At 47.9% G+C, this 25242-nt stretch overlaps 2 protein-coding genes across 3 annotated transcripts in view; one reads left to right on the top strand and one right to left on the bottom strand.

Moving 5' to 3' along the window:
* The window catches only part of Neu2 (neuraminidase 2), an 85765-nt gene extending 79858 nt beyond the window's left edge, over positions 1-5907 (bottom strand). Inside the window, exon 1 of the mRNA XM_029538753.1 lies at positions 5856-5907. The gene's annotated coding sequence lies outside the window, so the exon portion shown is untranslated. The remainder of the gene's footprint in view (positions 1-5855) is intronic.
* Positions 1-25242, top strand: part of Ngef (neuronal guanine nucleotide exchange factor) — a 98289-nt gene that overhangs the window by 57798 nt on the left and 15249 nt on the right. The window contains exons 1-3 of one of the 2 annotated variants that reach the window (XM_021198289.1): positions 5712-5978; positions 6681-6823; positions 12155-12459. In XM_021198289.1, coding sequence (XP_021053948.1) covers positions 5872-5978; positions 6681-6823; positions 12155-12459 — 555 coding nt within the window. In that variant the 5' untranslated portion in view covers positions 5712-5871. Of the gene's footprint in view, positions 1-5711; positions 5979-6680; positions 6824-12154; positions 12460-25242 lie in introns of those variants that run through there. The other variant, XM_021198288.2, reaches the window with a different exon arrangement.

Genomic DNA, 25242 nt, shown 5'->3' with positions numbered 1-25242 from the left:
TGATGTAAACCATCCCTTCCTCCTCCATGGGCCAGCCTGATGTAAACCATCCCTTCCTCCTCCATGGGCCAGCCTGATGTAAACCATCCCTTCCTAGGGCTTCCTTTTCAGGTGATTCTTGGGTCTAGTTGAGAATTAAACGACTCTGGTTTCATCTCGTTTGCAGTAATAACACACTGACAAAAGCAATTTGGAGAGAAAAGGATTCTTTTTTTCTTACACATTCAGGTTATGATCCATCATTAATGGAAACCAAGGCAGGAATTCATGCAGGAATTTGAAGGAGAAAACGTAGAGGAATATGGCTTGCTGGCAGGCTCTCTGGCTTCCTCTCTGCCTCATACTTAACTAGCTTTTAAGGACCAGGACCACCTGCTTGAGAAACCCTGCAGCCCACAGTGGGCTTCACTCTCCCACATCAATTGATAATCAATACAACCTCCCACAGATCTGCTCACAAACCAACGAGATATAGACAATTCCTCAAATGAGGCTTTTTCTCTCCAATGACTCCACATTGTGTCAAGTTGACAATTAGGGCACTAGCTGTCTTAGTTAGGGTTTTATTGATGTGAAGAGTCACCATAACCAAGGCAACTCTTATAAAAGAAAACGTTTAATTGGGGCTGGCTTGCAGGTTCAGAGGTTCAGTCCATTATCATCATGGTGGAAGTATGGCAGCATCCAGGCACACATGGTGCTGGAAGAGTCAAGAGTTCTACATCTTGATCCAAAGGCAGCAATAGGAGACTGGCTTCTACAGGCAGCCAGGAGGAAGCTCCCTCTTCCCAGCTGGACAGGGCTTGAGCACTAGGAGCCCTCCAAACCCACCTACACAGTGACACACTTCCTCCAACAAGGCCACACCTCCTAATAGTGCCACTTCCCATGGGCCAAGCATATTCAAACCACCACACTAGCCGTGACAATATGCTTCCAAATCTGCCGAGTCACCAATGAGACCTGGTGCTCAGAAAGCATAAAGATGCCTGAATGCTGAGGTTTGCCGAGGCACCAATGAGACCTGGAGCTCAGAAAGCATAAAGATGCCTGAATGCTGAGGTTTGCCACATAAAGAAAAAAAAGAAAACACTTATAACCTAAGAGAAGACATAAATAACTCTTAGACAAACTGTCTAAAAATGCTAAATATTTCTTTTTTAAAAATCTATTAAATTATTCACATACATGTAGAGAACCTACTGTGTGCCAGCCAGATATAAACATCTGAAATATCACTTAGTGCTTTGCTTTGTGAATGATTCAGAGCAAAATGTCAGCGAAGTAGAGATTTTAATAACAGCCTGCCTAATAAGCCCTAATATGATGGGAATTAGAACACGGGGAATTTAGCTTAAGGTTACATGTCTCAGAACTCAGTGAGTTTCTAAACTGATTTTATAATTAGGAGCATATTTTTAGCTTATTTTTCAACTGGAAGATTTTATTATATTCATGTTAATGTATGTAATTTCACCGTGGTATTTTTGGATTTTGTAGAAAAGTTGAATCTTTATTCTTTGGTGCAGCGGCGTGTGAAGGTGACAGCTCCCACTTCGTGTCACGTCAGATTCAAGGGACAGAGCCATGCAAACCAGCAGGCCCTGCTCACTGCCATGAAATGCTCTTCCTAGAGATACTCGTCCTCAGAGCACCATGGGGCCAAGTGGCCACTGCTGGTGATAAAGGGGAGGGGACCTGGTGGGGGACAACCTTTCCCACAGTTGTCTCAAGTCAAATAGCATCCCGCTCTCAGGCTGGGTCTCCCCACATGAATTAAGTCATTCAAGACAATCCTCCACAGGCCAGCCTCATCTAACCCTTCCTTTCAACTCCCTTTCCAGGAGTCTTAGAGGACATCACCAAAAGCCCTAGAGGAGGGAATGGTTTTTAACAAGCCTATGGCCTGGAGAGCTCTAAGGGTAACAGGACCCTGGGAAGCTATGACTGCAGGAGGAGGCTGACCTTTGCCTTCAGGTCACAGAACTCCAATGGCAATGTTTAAAATCACCCCCCCACACCCCCCCCCGGTTCAAGAAGAGGCCCCTCAGTGAGAAAGACTAATTAAGGGAAAGTATTTTTAAATTATTTTTATTTATGTATGTATTGAGTAAGTGGCATGTGTGTGTGTGTTCTGTCTGTGTATCTGTGCATGGGGGACAAAGGAGCACATCAGGGGTTCTGCTCTATCCCAGCTGTATTCCTTTGAAGCAGGTTTATCAATGAACCTGGAGGTAGGCAGGCAGCCAGCAAGGCCCAGAGCTCCCGAGAGGAAAGACTTTTAATGGTGCATATACCAAGGAAAAAGAGATTGCTCTGAGGATTTCAGGGGAACCAGTGGAGATTTAGTAAGCCCTTAGCACATGCAAGGATGCACAGAAGTCGAGGCTAGCTCTCATGCTGACCCTGGGCTAGTGACAGAGCAGAGTACATAGACTAGGGCAGAGCTGCCTCTGCTCCAGCGGTTCTCAACCTGTGAGTTGCTATGGCTTTTGGGGGTCGAATGACCCTTTCAAAGGGGTCACATATCAGATATCTTGCATATCAGATATTTACATTATGATTCACAGCCGTTGCAAAATTACAGTTATGAAGTAGTAGAAAAATAATTTTATGGTTCTCACAGCATAGGGAGCTGTGTTAAATGGTTGCAGTGCTAGGAAGGTTGAGAACCACTGCTCTGATCTCATCTCTGAGGACACCTACATGCACAGAGAGAGTTGTGGCCTGAGCATTCCAAACCCTGGTGGGGCATGGATACAGGCCACAGAGAGCCACAGCATGGGCCAGCCCCCAACAAGCAGCAAGGCAACACTGCCACTAGGTGATCTCAAGGTAGGACCAGGCCACCCCTCCAGTGATGTGCAAGGCGGAGCCACAGTCCAGAGAGAAACATGCCCAAGCCTCAGGGAATTGTCTTTGACCAGATGTTTTAGCTACTGTGCTTGCTTCCAAAACAAAATCCCCAGCAAATGCAGCTTCAGGAAGGAAGGCTTTGTGTTGGCTCACAGTCCAAGGGGCTCACAGTTTGAGGGTGCCATCCGTCTAAAGTGGTAGGGAAGTCCTGGTGGCCACAGGAGTATGAAGCAGTTGGCCACATTGCATCACAGTCAGGGAGCACAGAGACAAAAGAAATGTCTCAACTAGCTCTCTCTTTTTCATTCAACCTGGGACCTTGCTCCATTGATGGTATTGCCCACATTCATGGTGAATCTTGTTTCTGGAAACTTTGTTAGCATCATACTAGGACTCTGACATGTCACCTCTTTCATCCCTTCTGTAACTAGGGCATCGATCCCCAACTGTCCCAATACTATATTTAAAGGGTCACATCATGTTTGGTTTCAGATGAGAAATGTTACCTGAGGATAAGCCAGACCTTGAGTCTTAACCATAGTTAACTCGTTGTTGTTGGCTTTTCTTTTTCCCCAGGAACAGGCATCCAACTCGGGGCCTTGCACTACACCACTGAAATGATGTAGATAACACATCTAACACATTTAAGGTTAATGCTGGGAATGGTTAAGACTACTGTGTTGTTTGGATTATGAAATGTAGTCTGAGTGTACAGAAATAAATTTGGGGTGTGTGGGGGGGTGGAGCTCCAATATTATGGGTTGAATGCTTGTATTCCCAAAATTCACATGTTGAAACAAGTGCCCCCTCCCCAATATGATGTTATTAGGACATGAGGCCTTTGGGAAGCTTCTACAACATGAGGGTGACTCCCTCACAAATGAGATTAGAAAATTCTAAAGAACACCCTCCCTCCCTTTCTGCCAGAAGGCAATGAGAAATCAGCTGTCTGCCATACCAGAGCCCGCCCAGCCACACCTCAGACTGTATAAGGTAGGCTCCAGTTGTGCAGAAGAAGCCCACCCATCTCTGATGGGTCGTCATGGCAGCCAGAGCAGAGCCCAGGATGGTAGTGATGAGGACGGCTATGGACCAGAGTTGTAAAGGGAAGGCATCGAGTGGAGACATCCTGGAGGAATCACAAAGGCAGGTGCAGGTGGGAAAAAGGCCCAGGGGTGGGGGGTGGGGGACCACAGAGCTTGTATTTCAACTCCCATAAGGCCTTGAGAGAACTGTGTCTCAGGAAAGCAGGGGTGAGTTTCAGCATCCATCCTGTCCAGATTCAGGGGGCTTTTTGCCATCTCTAATCCTCTCCTCACACTGAGTCAGGGAGTGGTGGGGGATTAGGTCAGCTCCTGCAACCTGGGGATGACAGATCCCTCCTGCTTTGCTTTCTTCTCTGTTGCTGTGATGGAATACCCAGACCAAAAGTAATTTAGGAGAGAAAGGGTTTATTTTAGCTCAAGTCAAGGCAGGGACTTGACAAGACATCCACAATCAAGAACAGCGAGATAGGAACATATGCATGCTTACACCACTTAGCTCAGGTTTGGTTTGGTTTGGTTTTCTGTCTAACACCATTTATGGGAATGGCACAGTCAAAGGTAGACTGGATTTTCCCACCTCAATTAACCTAGTCAAGACAATTCCCCACAGACACGGCTGATGTAGACAAGCCCTCCTTCATACTCTCTTCTGTGGTTGCCCTTGCTAGGCTGTGTCATATGGCAATTAAACTAACCATTGCCCCTTCCAAATAAAATAATCCTCCCTTCCCTTAACCGTCGCTGTTTCTCTTGAGTCCCAGTTGTGCCTCTCACCTATTCATCCAAGAACAAGCAACACTTGAGGCTGGAGCAACAGCTCAGGTGTTAAGAGCACGTGTTGCTCTAGCAAAGGACCAGGTTCAGTTGCCAGTACACACACGGCGGCTCACAACCATGTAACTCCAGTAATTCCATAATTCCGGTTCCAGGGATCCAATGCTCTTTTCTGATTTTGAAGGGTACCAGGCAAACACATTGGTCACATACATACATGCGGGCAGAATACTTACACACCAGAAAAACCAATAAACAAAGCTGCCTCAAACCCCCAGGAACCGGTTCCTTATAACCAATGCCCACAGGTGGAGTGTGGAGGGGACCATGTCCTACCCTCACCCCCAGGTACCTACAGAACTGGCCACAGCTACTCTTGACTTGAGCTATTTCTCTCGCTTATATTCTAGTTTATCTGAGCGCTGTACTAGCTAACAAACAGTAGGGTGCAGATCTACTTGTGGGTAGGGAAATCCTACTGCAGTTTCTGGGAACTTCGACTCTTCTCCTTAACTCCCAGCAGTGTTTGAGGGTCGCTGGGAAAGATTTGGTCCAGCAGAAAGACCCACTCAGGAACGTCTGCACTGGGGGGTCCCCCCACCCACCCACACACCTGAGAGTCAAGAGCAGGAGAAATAACTGTTTTCTCTCCAACTGAGAATAGAGGGCATACATTCCCAAAGCATGATCTAGGAGACTGAACTGTAATGGGCAAGGAATGGGAAAGAGGGTCGCCTCGCCCTCGCCTTCCAGAAACCCGGGGCAGAGCTATGAAAAACGACCCACTGGCAAGAGGGGGGAGACAGGCTGAGGCAGCTCTGTCCCCTCTGTCCCAGCGTCTCCAGGCACCCAGCGGCCGAGGGGGAGGCAGGCGCTGCGGGGCTCCGGTCCATGTGGGGAGTCACCGCCCCCTGGTCCGGGTGCACCCGGCCCCAGCGCCCCCACCTCGCCGCCGCAGGCCTCGCCCCCGCCGCGCGCGCCCCGCCCGCCTCCCCCGTTGCCGTGGCAACCCCGGGAGCCTCCAGGCGCGCGCTCGTCCGCGGGAGCGCTCTACAGCGGCGGCGGCGGCAGCAGCTCCGGCTTGAGCCGCGCGCGCTGCGACCTCACTCCGAGCCCGCGCGTTGCCCCCGGCTGGGCCCTGGGCCCCCCGCGCGGCCCCCCACCAGCCCCTGAGCCTACCGGGTCGCTGGTCCCCATGGAGCTGCTGGCTGCAGCCTTCAGCGCCGCCTGCGCCGTGGACCACGACAGCTCCACCTCGGAGAGCGACACGCGCGACTCGGCGGCGGGACACCTGCCCGGCAGGTGAGGACCGGCTGCATCCCGGCCCCCGCGCACCATCCCCACGTGCTCCCTCCCACTCGCTCCCTAGGCTATGTTCACGGACCCCTGCGGCCTATCTGGGTCCTCGGCCCCCGGGCTCCTGCTGCCCCCCACTAACTCTAACCCGACGGATCTTCCCCCTGGGAGAGCCATGCGTCCTGGTCCAGTCACTAGCACCCAGTCCTAGCGTGGGGTGGCCTCCTGCACCCTGTCCCTGAATGCTCAGAGTGTGCGCGTCCCGCCCTTCGCCCCTCTCTGCCCTCCCAGCCTCTGGAACTGGAGGACAGAGGCCCGAGTGGAGCCGGGGGCACTGGACGGCTAAGGGAATGGGGTGGCAGCTGGCTCGTAGGACCCGTTGGGGTGGCCTTCCGTGCAGTGGAGCGGCCAGAGTACGCCAACTTTCCGACGCCTGTCCGCGAGCTTGAAAAACATGAAGGTTTGGGCGGACTGGTGTGGGAGTGAATCACCCCGTCGCACCCTGGTATGGTGACAAAAAGGGTTTGTCGGGCTTGCCCGGTCCGGACACGTGGCGGCCACTGTGACCCCCTTGGCTTGGAAGCGCTTAGGGGCAGTACCCTCCAGCCAGCAGCCGCTTGTGCTGACCGACAGTCGCCTCTTGCGATCTAGCCAAGGTGCGTTGTTGCTTAAAAATAAACAGCCGTCGCTCTCCTCCCTCTCTTGCAGCGAGTCATCCTCCACCCCTGGAAATGGAACCACACCCGAGGAGTGCCCGGCCCTCACCGACAGCCCCACCACGCTCACCGAGGCCCTACAGATGATCCATCCCATTCCTGCCGACTCCTGGAGAAACCTCATTGAACAAATAGGTGGGTCCAGGGCAGGCAGCGACTCGTTTGGGCCATGCGAGCCTGGTGGCTTCCAGGGTACCCTGGATGCTGGCTGACTGGCATGTGGCTTTTGACATGACTAGTTCTAATGGTTTCCTAGGCAGAACTGCCGAGTTTTATTAGTGCTGCACCACTGGGCTAATTTAGCCCGGATTGTGGTGTATTTTTGAGACTGAGTCTCACACTGCAGCCCTGGCTGGCCTGGTATTTACTCAGTAGCCCAGGCTAGCCTGGACCTCCTGCAGGTCTCCTCCTCGAGAACTTGAGTTCCAGGGTTATGAGCTTGAGACTCTCCGCTGGGCTTTAGCAGTGGGTATTGATCTTGATGTCTCTTGTAGGACACTCTTGGTCCAGCCCTTTCCTGTAGAAAATGTTTCCAGAATGGAGTAGCTGGAGAGAGAGGATGAAGCCTTCCTTGACCTCAACAGGGAGGTCCTGGGAGGACCTGGAAGGTAGCCAAGGAGTTAAAACTGTACTGGGGAGCTCTGGGTAGAACCAGGCTGGCCCTGAACGCATGAGTGGAAGCAAAAGAGGCCGGAGTGCGTTCTGTGCCTCCCCCCTCCCCCACCACCCCCTCCCAGAAGACTCTTTCCAAAAGGCTGCCTGGGATGGCCCTAGGGAACAGCACTTGGCGGTCCTGCTCCTCCAGAACTGGGAGGAATTTCTGTGAGCTGTTGGAGGTTTGAGGCATCCCAAGGGTTGGAGAATTTGCACTTCAAAACTGCTCTTGACATCGAACTGTTCCTCACTGTACCCCCGGGGCCACCTGTGACCTGTTCCTGTTAATCTGGGGAATGATGCTAGCTGCTTTAAAAAATATTCTGGGATGTTGTCAAAGCCATCAGCAATCTATTCTTTTAAATACAAATCTTAGATTTAAAAAATATATGCGTAATGATTATCTCCCACTGCCAAACCCTGTAAGGGACACAGTGTCTCCAGAATTGAAGGGGAGCAGACCCAACTGTAGGGAGACTTCTTTGCGAGGCTGAGGCCTCTTTTGAGCTGGGAGCTTCCTACCCTGGCCTTGGGAGGAGAGAACTGGAGGCTGGGCGATCCATCGCTGCCTGAGGGTAAACTGAGCCCACTCCGGGTTTTTTTTTTTTTGTCTCTCTAGCGGTCAGGCTGAGGATGCTGGGGATGTAAGAGTGTTGTCGTCGTCGTCGTTGTCTCTGGCACCTAACATGTTGCTTGGCACGTAGAAATTGCTTGTTAAATAATAACTGAGTAGCTTGCCCTTTACAAGTAGGCTTGGAAGATTTAAAGGAAACTGCTTTCTCTTCAGGAAGATAGATGCTGAACGGTGGGGTAGAGGGCGCTTTAGCTGGAGGAGCTGGGAACTCCCCTTCTAACAGAACCAGGCTGACCCAGGAAGGATCATTTCAGTAAGAGCAGGAGCTTAGACGGAGACGTTAGCATCCATGGGAAAGTGCTTACTGTTGCCACACATGGGAAACAACCATGAGACCTTGTACCTTGAGGACAGAAGTGGCACAAGATAAATCTATTTATATGAAAGTTAGAATTTAAGACAAATAAAAATGAAAGATTATGAAAAAATGGTTAGACAGTTGTCATCATGGTAACCCCAGGAGTGCAGGAGCTGGAGTACAGCTGGCGTCCTTTTAATGTTCTAACATGGCAAGTGTTGAGGGTTTGGCTGGAAGTAACAGTATGCAGAACAACCCGTCGTCTGCAGTGAGAATGATCCATGCCCGTTAATGATCAAGAGGTAGAAAGTTCAAGAGTTGGTTCTTTCCCCCTACACAGTCACCCAGCTATGTTTTCTTCATTCCCTTTCTTCTTTGGCTTTTGTGTTACAAGGTATCTGTTGTAGCTCCAGCACCACATCTTCAAGCCAAGGTCTGTCTGTAATAGCAGGAAGGATAGTTTGCCTTCATGTGTCTACTGGAGATGGCTTCTGTCTTAGTGTTCCATGGCTGGGAAGAGACACAATGACCAAGGCAACCCTTATAAGAGAAACCATTTAATTGGAGCTTCATTACCATTTCAGAAGTGAGTCCATTATCATCATGGCGGGGAGCATGGCAGCAGGTAGGCAGGCAGGACCTGAAGAAGTAGCGGAGAGCTACATCCTGATCCACAGGCAGATACTGAGCCTGGCATGGGCTTTTGAAATGTCAGACCCCACCCCCAGTGACACACTTTCTCCAATAAAGGACACACCTCCTAATCCTTTCCAGTAGTCAACCAATTGGTAACCAAGCATTCAAACAGATGAGCCTCTGGGGGTCATTATTATTCAACTGACTACAGATCCCCCCCCCACTTTTTTTTTTAAAGAAACCCTTAGAAGATAGCCTCTCTTTCTGTCTCCTTGGCTGGTATATTAATCCATACCTTGCATTGGATGTCTTGGTATATTTTGTATTGTGACAAAATCCCTGAGGCTAGAAAATTTATACAGAAAAGAGGTTATTTAGCTCACATGTTTAGGTGTAAGAGCAGGCGATCCGTTTCTGTTAGCCCTAGTGAGGGCCATGCCACACACAGGAAATGGTATCAAAGGTGACACCATGAGAGGGAAGCTAGAGAGGTCCAGGGCCAGACAGTTGATTTTAGAGCAATCTCTTCTTGATCTAAAGCTCTGATGGAATGTACAAGAGGAGAGGCCTGTGTCCCATAATTACCTTCTCTGAGACCCCTCTCCACCATCTGGCATGGAGACCAACCCAAAGAGCACATGAGCCTTTAGGGGGATGTGCTACAATCTTAACACTGCTAATGTATAAACAGTTAGATGTTTCCCCTCAGAGGTCTGCCAGCCAATAATCCCAGTGGATCTGTGTCTAGTGAGAGTCGCTCTCTCTGCTTCATGGATCATGAAAGAGTCCCACATGGCAGGCAGAACAATGACGAGCCCTCCAGCCTCTAATAAATCCCATCCAAGGAACCCAATTCCCCAAAGGCCTTCCCTCCTAATACTGTCACATGGGCTTTAGATCTCCTCATAGGAATTGGGGATGGGAAGGGGAGCATTCAGACCTCCGTCCCTCAGTGGCATCGAATTCAGGTATCCAGTCCTCCGTCACCACTGGTGAAAGCCTCCATTGACCCCGCCCACTTCCCTGAGCACACAGTGTCCAGCCCAGCCCTCTCCTCCTCAGTGGAAGGCAGGGGTGGGAAGGGACAGGGAAGAGGCGGCGTCCACTGTGCAACACTTTCAGAAATACCATTTCCAACACAGCTACCCACAGTGCTGGTATTTTTGTCTCCTTCCAGCACATGTGCCACCAAGAAGTCTGGGGTAGTATTTGCCCGCAGTTTGCTGGCTGTGGCATGTGTTTTTCTGAGCCTTTAAAGCATGCTAAGTTAGACACTTCCAGGAAGCCTGGAAATGGTGATTTTTAAAAGGTGTTCAACCATGACTAAGTACCCACTCTGCTAAGTCACCGTGAGGAAGCTCCGGCAAACATCATCAGAACGACTGGATGATAGTTAGCTTGGAGGGCCGGGGAGGCGGCAAATTGCTGGCCACACAAGTGTGAGGACTTGGGTTTATCCCCTAGAACCCACTGAAAGCTAGGCATGCCAGAACATGTTTGTAATCCAGATACAGGAGTACCCCTGGGGTTCACTGGCCAGCTAGCCTAACCTATTTGGTGAGCCCTAAGCCAATATGGAATCCTGTCTCAAAAGAAAAAAAAAAGAAAAGAACCCAAGGTGTCCAGGACCTGAAGAGTGATACATGCCCTCCACATGTAAGCACACACACATGCACACACATGTGTACTCCAACATACACAGACATGCATGTGTGTATGTTGAACTGGTTTCTGTGTTGACATTGGACCATCCTTGGAGTGCATCAGCTTTGGGTGGAGTTTGGCTCCAACTCTAATGCTCATTAGCATCCCTTCAGACAGTGAACTACATGTTGCATTCTGCAACTAGGACAACTATTAAAAACACAAGCTCTGAATCCCCTGAAGTTGGGGCTGTCCTGCCTTGCTGTAAAGGCTTCATGATGTAGAGTCACAGAGTCACTGAGTGCCGGAAGCAAATGATAGAATCAGCAGGATGGATTTGTGAGGCTCCCGCCACTGTGATTTCTCCAGCCGCTGTCAGGATTCCCACGGTGATCAATTTCTCTTTCCCCTGCTTCTGCTGTTTGCATACTTCCAAGCTGCACAGAGAAGGAATGGTGCCCCACGTCCACCCTGCCTCCACAGCAAGGACTTTGCAAGGATCCCACTTAACCTTATACCTGGGTAAAGCTCCATACCAGTGTATGCAGCTGCCTACTGGGGATCCCCTGTCACCCCAAGTAAACTTACATCTCTCTGTCACCCCAGCCTTCTGTCCCTTGCTTCTACCAATGGTGCCATCAGATCACTTTCCAAGCTCGTTACTTGAATATCGTTTGTGGTCCAGCGCCAGCCAGCTGCCAGGGCTTGTCTTCTACCCTGTAACCATGCCATGAGTTAGGGCCTTGGCTCTGCCCTGCCCCCACTTAATTGATGCCCTTGTAGTCCTGGGAACTGCCATGGCCCCTATTCTCCCTGCCAGTTATGCAGATGTATCAGCATGCCTATCTGGGGTCTGCACAGGCCCCCAGGGCAGAGTTCTGCTTCTACAGCATGACCTATGCGGTTCTACCAGCCTCTCAGTGGGCAGTGTCACGTGCTCCTGTCCCTGCCAGCCCGTGCGGATAGACTGTCCCTCTGCTCTGCAGCCAGAACACCCCAAATGTTTATTTTCTCTTCTTTCCTGTGAGGTGCTGATTTTACACTGATTCATCGGCACCCCTAGTCTCCCTCAGAGATTTGGGTCACATTTGTATTTAAGTGTGATTGGTCAGGAATGGCGCCCTCAAGTGTGAGTGTCAGAGGCAACAGTTCCTTTTGGACTCGTTGATGAGACCCTGATTCAACATGAAGACTCAGAGCCACTCCCCACTAAGGGATGCACAAGCTTAAGTTTAATACTGAATCATTTAAAAGTGGGGAAAGGACCCTCATGGGATATTAGAACATCATTGGGATATTTTCATCAATTCTGCATGCATGCCTATTAACACATCACAGTCTATTTTTTTTTCCTATTGTGTGCGTGTGGGAACGCAATTTTGAATCTACTCAGGGATTCTTTACTTGTCAAAAGAAACTTACACATGCTGATCCCCCCAGAAATGAAAGCTATGGTTGGTCTCTTCTGCAGGGCTGGAGCCTGCTGGTACGACCTGGTGCATGCTCGCTTTCTTTGTGTGTATGGTGGGGGGGGGGGCTGGAGGTGGGCTTTGAAAGGACCTCCATCTGACATCCTGCTCTTGTCTTTGTGGTACTTCAGGGCTCCTGTATCAAGAGTATAGAGACAAATCAACTCTCCAAGAAATCGAAACGCGGAGGCAGCAAGATGCAGAAATCCAAGGCAACTCGGATGGGTCCCAAGTTGAGGAAGACGCTGGAGAGGAGGAGGAGGAGGGCGAGGAGGAGGAGGAGGAGCTGGCCAGCCCTCCTGAGAGGAGAGCTCTGCCTCAGATCTGCCTGCTCAGCAATCCCCACTCCAGGTTCAACCTCTGGCAAGACCTCCCTGAGATCCAGAGCAGTGGCGTGCTGGACATTCTCCAGCCTGAGGAGATCAAGCTGCAGGAGGTAATGCAGGGCCCCAGGCTGGAGGTGCAGGGAATCTGAGGGACCCACTGAGGGGCTGAAGTCCTGGCTCGCCAGAACAGAACCTGTCTCTCTAACATAGCTAGGGAAAGAAACATTTCACAGATCAGGTCACAGATCGCCCAGCCACTTTCTGGGCTGGTTCAGTGCCCCTAGAGGGGTGTTAGGTGGTTTGTTTGGTGGGGTAACATCTTTCTGTTACGGTGACATCGAAGCACTAAGTGGCACAGAACCAGTGGCTGTGAAATAACTCCAGTGTTTTGTAAGTGATAGTCAGTTGTGTTTCTTCCCACATTGGAGGGCCCTGTGGGTTCTGGATGGTTGAGGCTCCAAGAGATCCGTTGCGTGAAGGTCCAGGCGGCTCTCCCTGAGTCGGGGAGATAGAAGGAAGCAGTGGGCAGTGCAGTGGTTGGTTACGAGCAGGAAGAAATAATCATCCGGAAGTTGTCAGTAACAGAAGTGAGTAGCAAGGATCGTTTGTTTGTTTGTGAGTACACCCTTCAGACACCCCAGAAGAGGGCGTCGGATCCCATTACAGACGTGGCTGCGGGGAATTTGAACTCAGGACCTCTGAAAGAATAGTCCGTGCTCTTAACTGATGAGCCATCTCTCCAGACTGCCAGTGTCTGTGTCTGTTGAGCAAGGGTCTTGATCTTGTGAGTCTCAGGAACATGTGGTAGAGAAGAGAGGATGGTCAGTAGTAGAAACCGTGGTTAATGGACAGAGAGAAAGAGGAATTTATTATTATTATTATTATTATTATTATTATTATTATTATTATTATTATTGTAACTTGCTTGTGCATGAACTTCATAGATGAAAGAGCATCATAACACAATGCTACAAGGGCTAATGACCTGAACAGAGCCCTAGCTCCTGTCTGTGTCATCCAATTCAATACAGGCTCCATTACTGAGGAAGGGAGCAGTTTGAGGGACCGCCTAGGGTTCACTTGTGCGTCCTGTCTGGCAGAATCAAGTAGAAATATATTTAAATATTGACAAGCTACTTAGCATGGGAGTGCATCAAAACTTTGGATGGTTGTTGTCGTTAAATGAAAGTTTGAGGTCAGTTCATATATTTAAAGCTTTGAAACACAGTAAAAACAAACAAACAAACAAACAAACAAAAAAAAAACTTTTCCAGCATAAATGGAGCTAAACACAGAGGAGCCTGTCCTTTATGTCCCACACAGGAAGGTGACAAACAGCAAAGAAGCAGGACTTGGCATATGGGACATGCCTGTTATCCCAGCACATTCTGTGGCCAGAGGCAGGAAGATTTTGAGTTCAGAGTCATCCTCACCTACATAGGCAGTTAGAGGCCAGCCTGGGCTACAAGACAGCCTACCTTAAAAACTTAAACAGAAACGAGAAGCAAATAATAATAATAATAATAATAATAGGTAAATACGGTGGCTGAGCTCACACACACCCTGTTATAAAGGTGAATGAGCAATGGGGAACTTTCTAGTAGGCTAGAAAACCAAGCCGCCATGTTATCAGACATAGAAAAGATTGTCAAAGGCCTTTCAGGTGGGTTTAGGAACCACTTATTTCTAAGTGTTTTTAAATTCCATAAGTAGCCCACTAACACGCCTTTATTATTTTTTCAAAAGCAGACAATACAAACACCTTCCTTCCTCAGGCCCCTCACAGCTTGCACCTGAGTTTTTATGACAACAACCCCTGCTCTGCTGGGCACGGAGCACAGGGACCCCTGCCCAGCTGGAAGGCAGACTTCCAGGCTGCACATGGAAACCCTGCCTCGAAACGGCCCATTCCCCCAGCACCCGCACCTGCCTGCGTTTTAAAAGATTAAAGGGATATGACTGCATTGTGTTAACAAGTGGCTTAAATAAGGATAGAAGAACACAAGAGACCATAGTGGTCAGCATTGCTCAATGGCTGTCCAGGGGGCTCTGTGGACACCATGCAGGGGTTGCATGGGGCAGGGTAGGCTCCAGATAACTCAGTCATATCTTCAGTATATCCCTGTCTTCTTGCAAGACCATGAACACCTAAGAACAGTGAAAGGGTGTGTCACATCAGATCCCAACACAGGGTGTTCAAAGGGCAGTGTGAGCTATCAGCCCCAGTCTGAAAACCCTGAATCTAAAATGCTCCAAAATCAGAAATGTTTGAGCATAAACATGATGCCACAAGTGGACAATCCTACACCAGCAAACTCTTTCACATGTAAAACAGTTGGAAACATTTTATGTGAAGTTACTTTTAGGGGGCTGGAGACATGGTTCAGCAGTTAAGAACATTCTCTGCTCTCGTGAAGAACTGGGGTTTGGCTCCCAGCACCCATAACAATCAGCTCAAAATAGCTTGCAAATTCAGCTCTGTGGGATCAACACATTCTTCTGTCCTCTGTGTGAGCACATACACACACACACACACACACACACACACACAAGCACACATGACAGATGCACACAAATTAATTAAATTTAAATTACTTTTTAAGCTGTATGCATAAAATGCATATAAACATAAATGAGTTCCATAGTTAAACCAAGTCTCACTTCCAACATTGCTCATCATTTTTATGCAAATACTCCCAAACCCAAAAATGAAAATCTGAAATCAGAAACTCTTCTGGTCCCAAGGGTTGGGGTAAAAATACTGGAGTTTCACCCTGCTACCAACTGTGAGAGAGGCTGTGATCACACACATATCCACTTCCAGTACTAAACCTTCACATGTTCTTTGATCCAATGGTAAACAGTGTGTGTTGTTTGGGTATCTTATTTTTGCCCTTCTTTCTTTTCATCCTCCTCTTCCTTCCTCTTCTTCCTCTTCTCCTTCTCCTCCTTTCCTCTTTGTCCTCCCTTCTTCTTCCTCCTCTTCCTCCTCCTCCTCTTCCTCCTCCTCCTCCTCCTCTTCCTTCTCCTTCTTCTAGATAGGGTCTCATGTAGCCCAGGCTGGCTTCAAACTCACTAGTTAGTGGAGAATGACTGCTTTTTAAAAATAGGAATTTTATTCCACTTATTTTTACTTCCTTGAGTTATGTGTATGTTTTGCTTGTGTGCGTGTTGTGCACCTCATGCATGCCTGGTGCCCATCAGATCCCATGGAACCGTAGTTATGGGTGGTTATGAGCTGCCATTCGTGTGCTGGGAACCAAACCCTGGTCCTCTACAAGAACTGTATGTGCTTTTAACTGCTGAGCCATCTCTCCAGTCCCAACCTTGGATTTTGATCCTCCTGCCTCCACCTCCCGAGTACTAGATTTCCAGGCATGTACCATCATGCCAGGTTTAGCTGGTGCTGGGAATGGGACCCAGGGCACATGCTAGACAGACATCTCACCCACTGGGGTACATGTAACATGTAACACAACCTCGTCGCCTCTTTTTCTGTTAAGCTTCCGTATTGACGTTCTTGATTGAGTAGTAGTTTTTATATTCTGAATATTATTTCTTCTGACATTTGTAATGTTTTCCCCACAGTATAGCCAAAGGCACATGACAGAGTGATAGTCACACCTGTGCTGGCATACACCTGCCTGGGTGTTGATTTTTTGCTCTACTACTTGGCTGTGTGACATTGGCTTATGCATAAAATGCAAGTGTCTGGAGCCACTTTCTGTTGCTATAGCGGTACAGAGGCTGGGTCATTTGTAAAGAAAAGATGTATGTTCAGCTTGAGCTTCGGATGCTAGGAGGTTCAGATGAGGAAGCCACATCTAATGGGAGCCTCTTGCTAACTCAGCTCACAGTGGGAGGCTGAAGCATTTGGGAATGTACAAAGAGAGAAAGCCACCCCCACCCCGTAGCTTCCTTATTCCCAAAGGAAAAGCATCACCTGCTCATAAGACACCTTCTTTGCAGCCCAAGCACCTCCTGAACCAAGAGCCAGGCCTCGCGTAGGCTTTAGGGGAACACAAGCCAGAGAGCAGGGCTCCTGGATCCTTCCACCACTCTCTGTAGAGATCATGAGAATTTCCAAGGTCAAGACCAAGCAGGCAACCCTCATAGTCTCCGCTCTGTTACAGCTGTCTTCCTTCATGGAAAGCCTTCGCTCATTTTCTTAGAAATCCTTCCGGCCTGCTTATGTGGTTCTCCCTCGTCTTCTGGATGGCGTCTCAGGCGGGGAGAAAGAGAGGCTCATAGCAGGTAGAGCCATGATGGATAGGGCTCTAAGGCCTAGTAGGTTGCCACACACTGTGCTGTTCTGTGAAGAGAGACAGAGCAGGGGCTCAGGGAGCCTGAAAAGGAGTCATAGGGTAGTCTATGTAAAACAGTCGTCCAAGGACTTGTGCAGTGAATGAGAATGTAAGCCACCTCATTAAAAATCTTTCAAGTAGGTGTGGTGACTTGTGGTTGTAATCCTAACTCTCAAAAGGCTGAGGCAGGAGGATTGCTGGAGACTCATATCTTTCATTGTTTTACATAGTTCCAAAAATAATATATATACACACATATATATTATTGTGTGTATGTGCATACTGGATATGTGTGTGTGTGTGTGTGTGTGTGAAACTGAGTGTAGATGGAGCTCAAAGGCCAACTCTGTGGAGTTGGTTCTCTCCTTCCACCTCAATATGGGATCCAGGGAACAAACAAAAGTTATCTGGCTTATGCAGCAAGCACCTTTACCCACTGACTTGTCTACCCAAATGGAGACTCCTGTTTCTGTAGAACCATATTGCTATAACAAGAACTAGTGTTTATTTTCCAGTGAACATTTTTTTAAAAGGGCTCAACAGTTAAGAGCACGGGCTTGCCATTCCAGAGGACCTGGGTTCAGTTCCTGGCACCCTGCATGGCGATGCACAACCATCAGTAACTGAGATCCTGGGGAATCTAATACCAGCCTCAGGCCTCCAAGGGTATCGAGCACGCATGCAGAGCACAGATGTACATGCAATCAAAATACACACACACACACACATATATATATATATATATATATATATATATATATATATATGTATTATATATATATATATGTATTATATATATATATATAATAAAATAAACTTCCACTTTAAAAAAGAAAGTATTGAACTTATGCAAACTGTGATATCTCACTACATCTCTATTATAGTGAAACAAACAATTAAATGTAAATACCATTAAAAACTTCAAATTGAGCCATGTGAGTAAGTACATATCTGTAAATCTGTAATGCCAGCATTTAGGGGGCTGAAGTATCTCCAGTTCAAGGTTGGCCATGGGTACATAGTCTGGGCTAGCTTGGGCTATCCAGTAACACCTATCTCAAAAACCGAAACCAATTAAAAAAGAAAAAAAAAAAAAACCAAACTTTAAACCATAAATGCTTCCAATGTTCCTCACCTTAAGGTGGAAAAATAAGCTGTATACCTCAGTTTATTTCAATGACATTCATGAGGATGGATGCTATATTAAGAGTCCCGTGAACTCATAGTGCCTGAGGGCTGGGACAGTGGTTCACTGGGTAGCATACTTGCCCCTCAGTTGTGAGAACCTGAATTCGGGTACCCAGAACCAATGTCAAAGGCCAGACATGGTAGTCTGACCATAATACAGCAGCGGTGCAATGGGAGGCAGAGGCAGGTGGGTCCCTGGATGTTCTCTGACAAGGTGGCCTAATGAAGCTGCAGGCCATTGAGAGACCCTGTCTTAATCAAAATGATGGGTGTAAGATGACCAAACACAAAAATGACTTGTAGATACCTGCACACATGTGCACACACAGAGAGACATAAATACACACACACACACACACACACACACACACACACACTTCTAAAAGAACCACTATGATCACCCACTAAGTAAATGAAAGAAGTGAAAGTCAAAATCACTAAAAATCAAAGAATCCAAGGCAGATTAAACAGGGTACTGTGGTCTGTGCTTCTGAATGGCAAAGGGAATTTCTTTCTCTTCTGCCTCCACTTCTTAAATGCTAGGGTTACAGGCTTGTACCACCGCAGCCAGGTCACAGGGTGCTGGGGTTAAACCCAGGGCTTCATGCATGCCAGGCAAGCCCTCTGCTTGCTACATCCCCAGCTCCTGCCATATACGTACAATTAAAACCTAGTTTGGGAGAGTACGTAGGTGGGCATTGTCAAGGACATGACAATATTTGTACCAAGCTCCAAGAAAGAATATATTTACATAGTTCTTTATCAATGTAGAACTTTCTATTATAAAATAATCAGAGCTACAGACATTGAAAAAAGGTGTTGTTTTCAACAGCCAGGGTGCTGCTCAGTGGTACAGCATTTGCATAGTGTGTGCAAAGGCCATGGGTCCTAACTTCAACTCTGCAAAAGGAAGAAAGGAAGGGAGGGAGGGAAGGAGGGAAGGAGGGAGAGAGAAAGTTAGTTAAAAACAGGTTTTCAAAGAATTAAGAAGGTGAATATTCACAACATAGAATGTTTTCCAAAGAGTATAATATCACATTTTTAGTAGATGGACTGCCGAGAGGGCTCAGCGGGTAAGGGGGCTTCCTGCCGAGCCTGAGTTCCATCCCCGGGATCCACATGGCGGAAAGAGAGAACCAACTTTAGAATGGCATCCTCTGACCACTTCATACTCGTGCAGCATACACAACCCCCCACGCAAATTAGCAAAATGTAATTTTAAAAAATAAAACATTTCTCTTATGTATTTTTGCAATCTCCCATGGATCAGATTTGGTACATCAAAAAATCAGTGAGGCCATGTGGATATGCACTGGCTATATTCAGCAGGAAATAATACAACATACACACTACACACTCATACACACAACTCACTCATACATTCTCTCACAGACACACATACATATATATATACACACTCACACAACTTACATGCATACACTCACAGACACATACACACACACTCACACTACACACTCATACATACAACTCACACACACTCATGCACTATACACACAACTCACATACACACACACTACACACTCACACACCTCACACACTCCCTCACAGACACACACTTCCATATACTCTGCTCTGAACACTGGACCCTGAGATGTTTACATTGTATTATTCGAATCAATCTCAAAGATCTGGTTTTAAAGTTTTTACCTGGGAACTGGGATTCCAACTCAGGTCCTTGATTTCACAATAAGCACTCGTAAATGCTAAGCCGTCTCTCCAGCCCCTTCAGTCCTCTTTCTCAGTCTATATTGCTGAGATAGGCAACCTATGGGTCCTGCCAAGTGAGCCTGTGGCCAGAGCATCCCTGGTTCCTTAGCTATAGATGTGACAGGTGTCCATGGTCCCTTCATCCCCATGACAACCTTGGGTAAGCCTGAGTCTGAGTTGGTCCTAGAAGAATCAGGATTTAAAACAAAATTGTGTACTTCCCTCTACTTCTAGCAGAGGCTGCCGGTGGGAAGCACTACTGTGGGGGGATTTCTCCATTGAGTTTCCTTTGCTAGCTTGCTCTGGAACCCTTCAAGATTCACTGTTTAAGGGCAGGGCAGTTTGGGAAAAAAAAAAAGAACTGATTCAAATTAAAAGGTTGGGAAGAAGGTGTGTATAAAAGGTGTCAGAAGGCAGTGACTCTGAGCTATTATGGGGGTCGGCTGGGTCTGTCTTTCCTGCCCATTGCTTCTTCCTGTCTGTCTGTCTGTCTGTCAGTCAGATGCTGGCCAGAGCCTCAGTTTGCTTCTTCTGGTGTTCAGGGCTCTTTCATTCTTTAACGCTCCCTCCCCACCATGGGACTTCTTGTCTACGGTATGGTAATCCTCGTGATTATGTCACTGAAGTGACATGGCCTTTCCCTCCTTTTTTTCTCCATCTTTCTTCTCCCAGTATCTTCGAGAGACTTAAATTTACTGCCCTAGGGTTTTGCTTTTAAACTCAAAACTGTTCTTGAACTTCAAAAGAAAAAGAGAAAAAAAAATGTGTAGTGTGCTTTTCTAGAAGGGAGGGCAGAGGGCTTTTCTAGAGGGGAGGGCAGGGGACTTTTCTAGACGGTGGTGAGAAGGAATGGAAGGAGGCCATGGATAAGGGAGAAGGGATGTCCAGGGAGGGGGGGCTCTCCACCCAGCAAAGCCTCAACCTGCTTGACGGTGCATGCCTGCCACCTGGCACGAGAGGAACAAAGAAGCCAGAGATGACGGGAATGTCTGTTGCTTTGACTGTGGTCGCTTGTGTGTCTGTTTAGGACCTTGTCTCTGCAAAGGGGCTTCTCTGATGTAAAGGGACAGGCCAGATAGAACTAGGAAGGTGAGCAGGGTGTGGTGTTTTGAGCATCTCCAGTGGAGCACAGACACAGACACACAAGTGGAATGACCTTGAAGGCTTTCAATGGGATTCGCAGCAAGGTCCAGCATGCCTAGACAAGAATGAGCCTTCTGAGGAAGAAGATGGGAGGGACCTTAGATCAGTCACAGATTTGAGTCTGCTCAGGCATGGAAATAAAACTTGTAATCCATTGTTTTTGCTCCTCTTCTCATACCTTAGAGCAGGCTATGTAGAGAGACCCTGTCTCAAAAACAAACTAAAGTTTAATTGGATCAGTGTGAAAATATATGGTTCATATGTTGGGGAAGGCAAGATGCCAGGGGAGTACGGTAGCTGGCACAGCGTGTCCACAGTCAGGAAGAAAGGAAAGGTGAGTGCCAGGGTTCAGATTGTTTTCTCCCTTTTATTCAGCCCAGGACTGGCACCCATGAAGTAATGCTACCCACATTAGGGTAGATCATCCCATTTCATTCAACCCAAGCGGGAATCCCATCACAGACCTGCCCAGAGGCTTGTCTCCAAGGCAATTCTAGATCCTGTCAAATTGATGATATTAACCATCACACCTGGCTTCTGGTCCCCATCCTGCCCCCTCTCCCAGAGGCAAGTCTGCTCTGAACATGTCTCTGGTGACTAGAGGGGTGGCGCTGACTCAGAGTCCTCTTTTCACTAGAGGACAAAGCTGTTAGAAACAGAAAAGTTTATAAATTTATGCTGGGGTTTGGGGGGCTGGAGCCCACTACAGAAGATACAAGACAGGGCTACTTCTCACAGTCTGGCAGTGTGTGAATGTGTGTGTGAGTGTGTGTGTCTGTGTGTGTGTACGCGCACGTGTGTTTGCACACACACACACACACACACACACACACACACACACACACACACACATGCTCCTTGAACAGGAACCTTCAGTAGGGGCCCACGACACTCTCTGACCACCATCCTGTCCCTTGTCCTGTGTGCCCAGTGTTGCTCTGGCATTCCTGGGAATAGGCTTCCATGCTTAGGTGGTCTGTCAGGAGCTCTGTGGCAGACTGTGCCCCCAGACTGTACTCTGTATGTGAACCTAACTCAGTCACCCAAAGAGCCCAAGCTGCCATTCTTACTAGGTAAGATTAAGCTGTTATCCCTGGGACCGGGATTCTGACCACCCAAGGCCAGTGACTGTTGGCACCCTAGCTGTTCACAGCAAACAGACACGTCCCAGTCCTCACCAATGGCAGAGCTGCCTGGACTGGCCATCCAGGAAACAGCGAGTATTAACCAACTCTTAGACTGCACCAAGAATCCAGGCAGGGCATCCTGTGATTCTCATAGTTCTTGGCAGCTAAGAAATGGGAGAATTGAGATCTAAGAGCACCATTGAGGGACCAAGCTGTGATTCATAAAATGTGGGTCAGTCTAATTGGGCGTTCTCTGAGGGTACCATCCAGCAGCCAGGCTCACAAAGCAGCGGCCACGGAGGGAAGCTACGATGGCGCCCAGCCTGGCTAATTCATAAACTGTAGCTACAGCTGCTGAACTATCTGTCAGTCAGTCAGTATCTATCTATCTGTCTGTCTCTCTATCTTTCTATCTATGTATATTTCTATATTTCTATCTATATTTGAATCTATATAACTATCTTTCTTTCTATTGACACACACATACACACACTATATATATATACCCACAAACTCATTCACATACTCACACATTCATACTCACTCTTGGCTACTCACTCATACACACATTATCACACATTCACATGAATGCATTCCCAAATGCACGCACACATAACACATACACACACACACACACACACACACACACCACCTTTTCATCATTGTGATGAGATAGTTAAGAAGTAAAGAATCCACCATGGTAAAGTGCACTTTTAATTCCAGCACTTGGGAGGCAGAGGCAGTCAGATGTTTGTGAGTTCAAGGCCAGCCTGGTCTACTTGGCAAGCCCCAGGGTTGCCAGGACTACATAGAGAGACCCTGTCCCAAAGAAGGAAGAGGCAGCATATATTTTGGCTCACAGTCTCAGAGGCTCTGGCGCATTGTCAGCTCCATTGCTGTGGGTGAGAGGTTAGGCTGAATCCCACGGCAGGAAGTGTGTCTCAGAGCAAAGCAGCTTACCTCAGACCAGGCAGAAAGTAGGGAGAGACAGGAAGAGGCAATGAGTGAGCACCCTAGGGACCGACTTCCTGTAGCCAAGTTTCTACCATCTCCCAAAATAGCAGTTGAGGACCAAGCTTCCAACATGTGAGCCCGGGGTGGGGTTGTTATCTCCTCTGCAAACCACACCTGCATACTCTGGAACACACATGCTGACACACCTCACTACCCGATGTTGCCTGAGAGATGTCAATCATCTGACTCCTCTGAGGTATAGCTATGTAATAATACCTGTGATGCTGTGATCACTCACAGAGCTTGGTACTCCACCAGATGCAGCGGGTGTCCAGGGAGTGTGTGGTACAGATAGCGGAACGGATGCCTAACAGAGGAGCATGCAGGGCCTGGCTCCCTCATTTCTTTTTTTTTTTTTTTTAAGGTTTTGTTTGTACCAGGATCAAACTGAGAGCCTTCCACACAGCAAGCAAAAACTCCACTACTGAGCTACATCCCCCTACCCCTCATCTCTCTTGGAGAGCCATGTAAAAGGCTCGAGTGGCTGAGTCAAAAGCAATATTGATAAGGAAAAGACAGCTACACTGATTTGGCAAGCTAAATAAAGACAAACATCCTGGCCAAGGAAAATTCATAGATGACTAATCACCTATAAATGGAGAAGGGGGGTGGGAGGTTAGTGAATGGGCTCAGCCGGCATCATCTGTGTGATTCAGGACAAAGCCTGCTGATGTCAACCACAGCATAGCCAGTGCCAGCTGTCCCCAAACCCTGGTCCTCATAGCCATTGGTACAAAAGCTGTCATCAGCAGGGTGAGGCGGGTACTTGAAAGTATAGAGCCAGGTGTTCTGACAGTGTCACGCATTCTTAAGAGCCACACCATCTGATATACAATCCTCTCGTGTTGCTGTTTGGGGATGGTGGACCCTTCAGTCTGTGAGAGAGTCGTCTGTAGTCAGTTGGGCTAGTTGCATGTGTTCTGAGCTTGGCTGCCCAGTTATCTTGGCATCCTTTGGAGAAATTAAACTGAGTAGCCAGAAGGTGAGTTAATGACAACATTTGTAGCAGAGAATCTTTCAGAAAACTTTATGTCCAATGTGGCCTTCATGTCTGTGATGGACACAGGCAGCTATGCAAATCAAAGATGAATTCCTAGTCATCACTGGTTCCCAGGACCACAGTTCATGGCATCTTAACCCTGATTGGTACTGCCTCGAGTCAGGTGCAGACCAAGTAGCGGGGTCTGGGGTGGCTGTGACATCGCTGTGGACTTTCTTACAGTTGTTGCACGGCATCTCCAACTTAAAAATGCATTCCTTGTCCCAAAGGGCTCACAGGCTCACTGGCTGGCAGTGCATCACAGGAGGAAGTGACTGGAAACATCCTGTTAATCCTGTTTTGCTGTGGCCCAACCTGGCTGGGAGTCTTAACAGCTGGGTTCTCAAATCAAAGTCACATGACTTTGAGAGTGTTGTCATGTGACTTTGATGAAACAGGATCGTCTTCGCATCCCTTCTGGGGGATCCTGAGGACTGAATGAAATGGCCTGAGAAACCTGTTGCCCACCTCCACCACCATCACCCAGGCACATGTGTTCTGGGAGCAAACACCAGTCTCCTCCCCACTCCCCTCCCCACCCTCCATAATTCCTGGAGCTGGAACCTCCACTGCCTGACCCCTGATCATTGCTTTGTCTGTCCTCAGTCTGGTGTACTTGTTTCTGAGGACTGCTATCATGTCCTGACTGCACGGAATGATAGAAAGTTCCCCCAACACGCACTCCCAAGGTGCGGACCAGAAGCTTGAAATGGAGATGTTAGCAGGCTGCTCTCCCTCCTGAGCACCACAGAAGGAGCATTCCTTTGTCTCCCAGTCTCCGGCTACTCCAGGTGCCACCCTGGTCCCCACCTCCGTCCTCTGTGTACCTGTGTCTCCCCTCCTTTCCTTTATGGAGATGGCTACAGCCATTTAATTAATTTTGTCAACTGACACAATCTAGAATCATCTGGATTGTCTAGATCAGGTTGGCCTATTGGTATGTCTGTGGGGGAATTGTTCTGTTGTCTATTGACATAGAAAGACCCAGACTAAACATTAATAGTTCCATTTTCTGAGCTTGAGTGAGTCCCAGACTGTAAAAGAGGGGAAAGGGTGCTGAGTAGGGGAACGTGGTTCATTCTCTGCTCTTAACTGTGGGCGTGACTAGCTGCTTCCACTTCCTGTCTTGACTTCCTTGAAATGTCAGGCTGTGACCTGAAGTGTGAACTGAATAAAACTTTTTCTTTCTTTCTCTCTCTCTTTCTTTCTTTCTTTCTTTCTTTCTTTCTTTCTTTCTTTCTTTCTTTCTTTCTTTCTTTCTTTCCTTTTTTGTTTGGTTTTTTGTTTTTTGTTTTTTTGTTTTTTTTCGAGACAAGGTTTCTCTGTATAGCCCTGGCAGTCCTGGAACTC

This window comes from Mus pahari, chromosome 5, assembly GCF_900095145.1.
Source record: "Mus pahari chromosome 5, PAHARI_EIJ_v1.1, whole genome shotgun sequence".
Taxonomy (NCBI): Eukaryota; Metazoa; Chordata; class Mammalia; order Rodentia; family Muridae; genus Mus; species Mus pahari.
The sequence above is the reverse complement of the archived record's forward strand: the minus strand, read 5'-3'. Positions and strand labels throughout refer to the sequence as shown.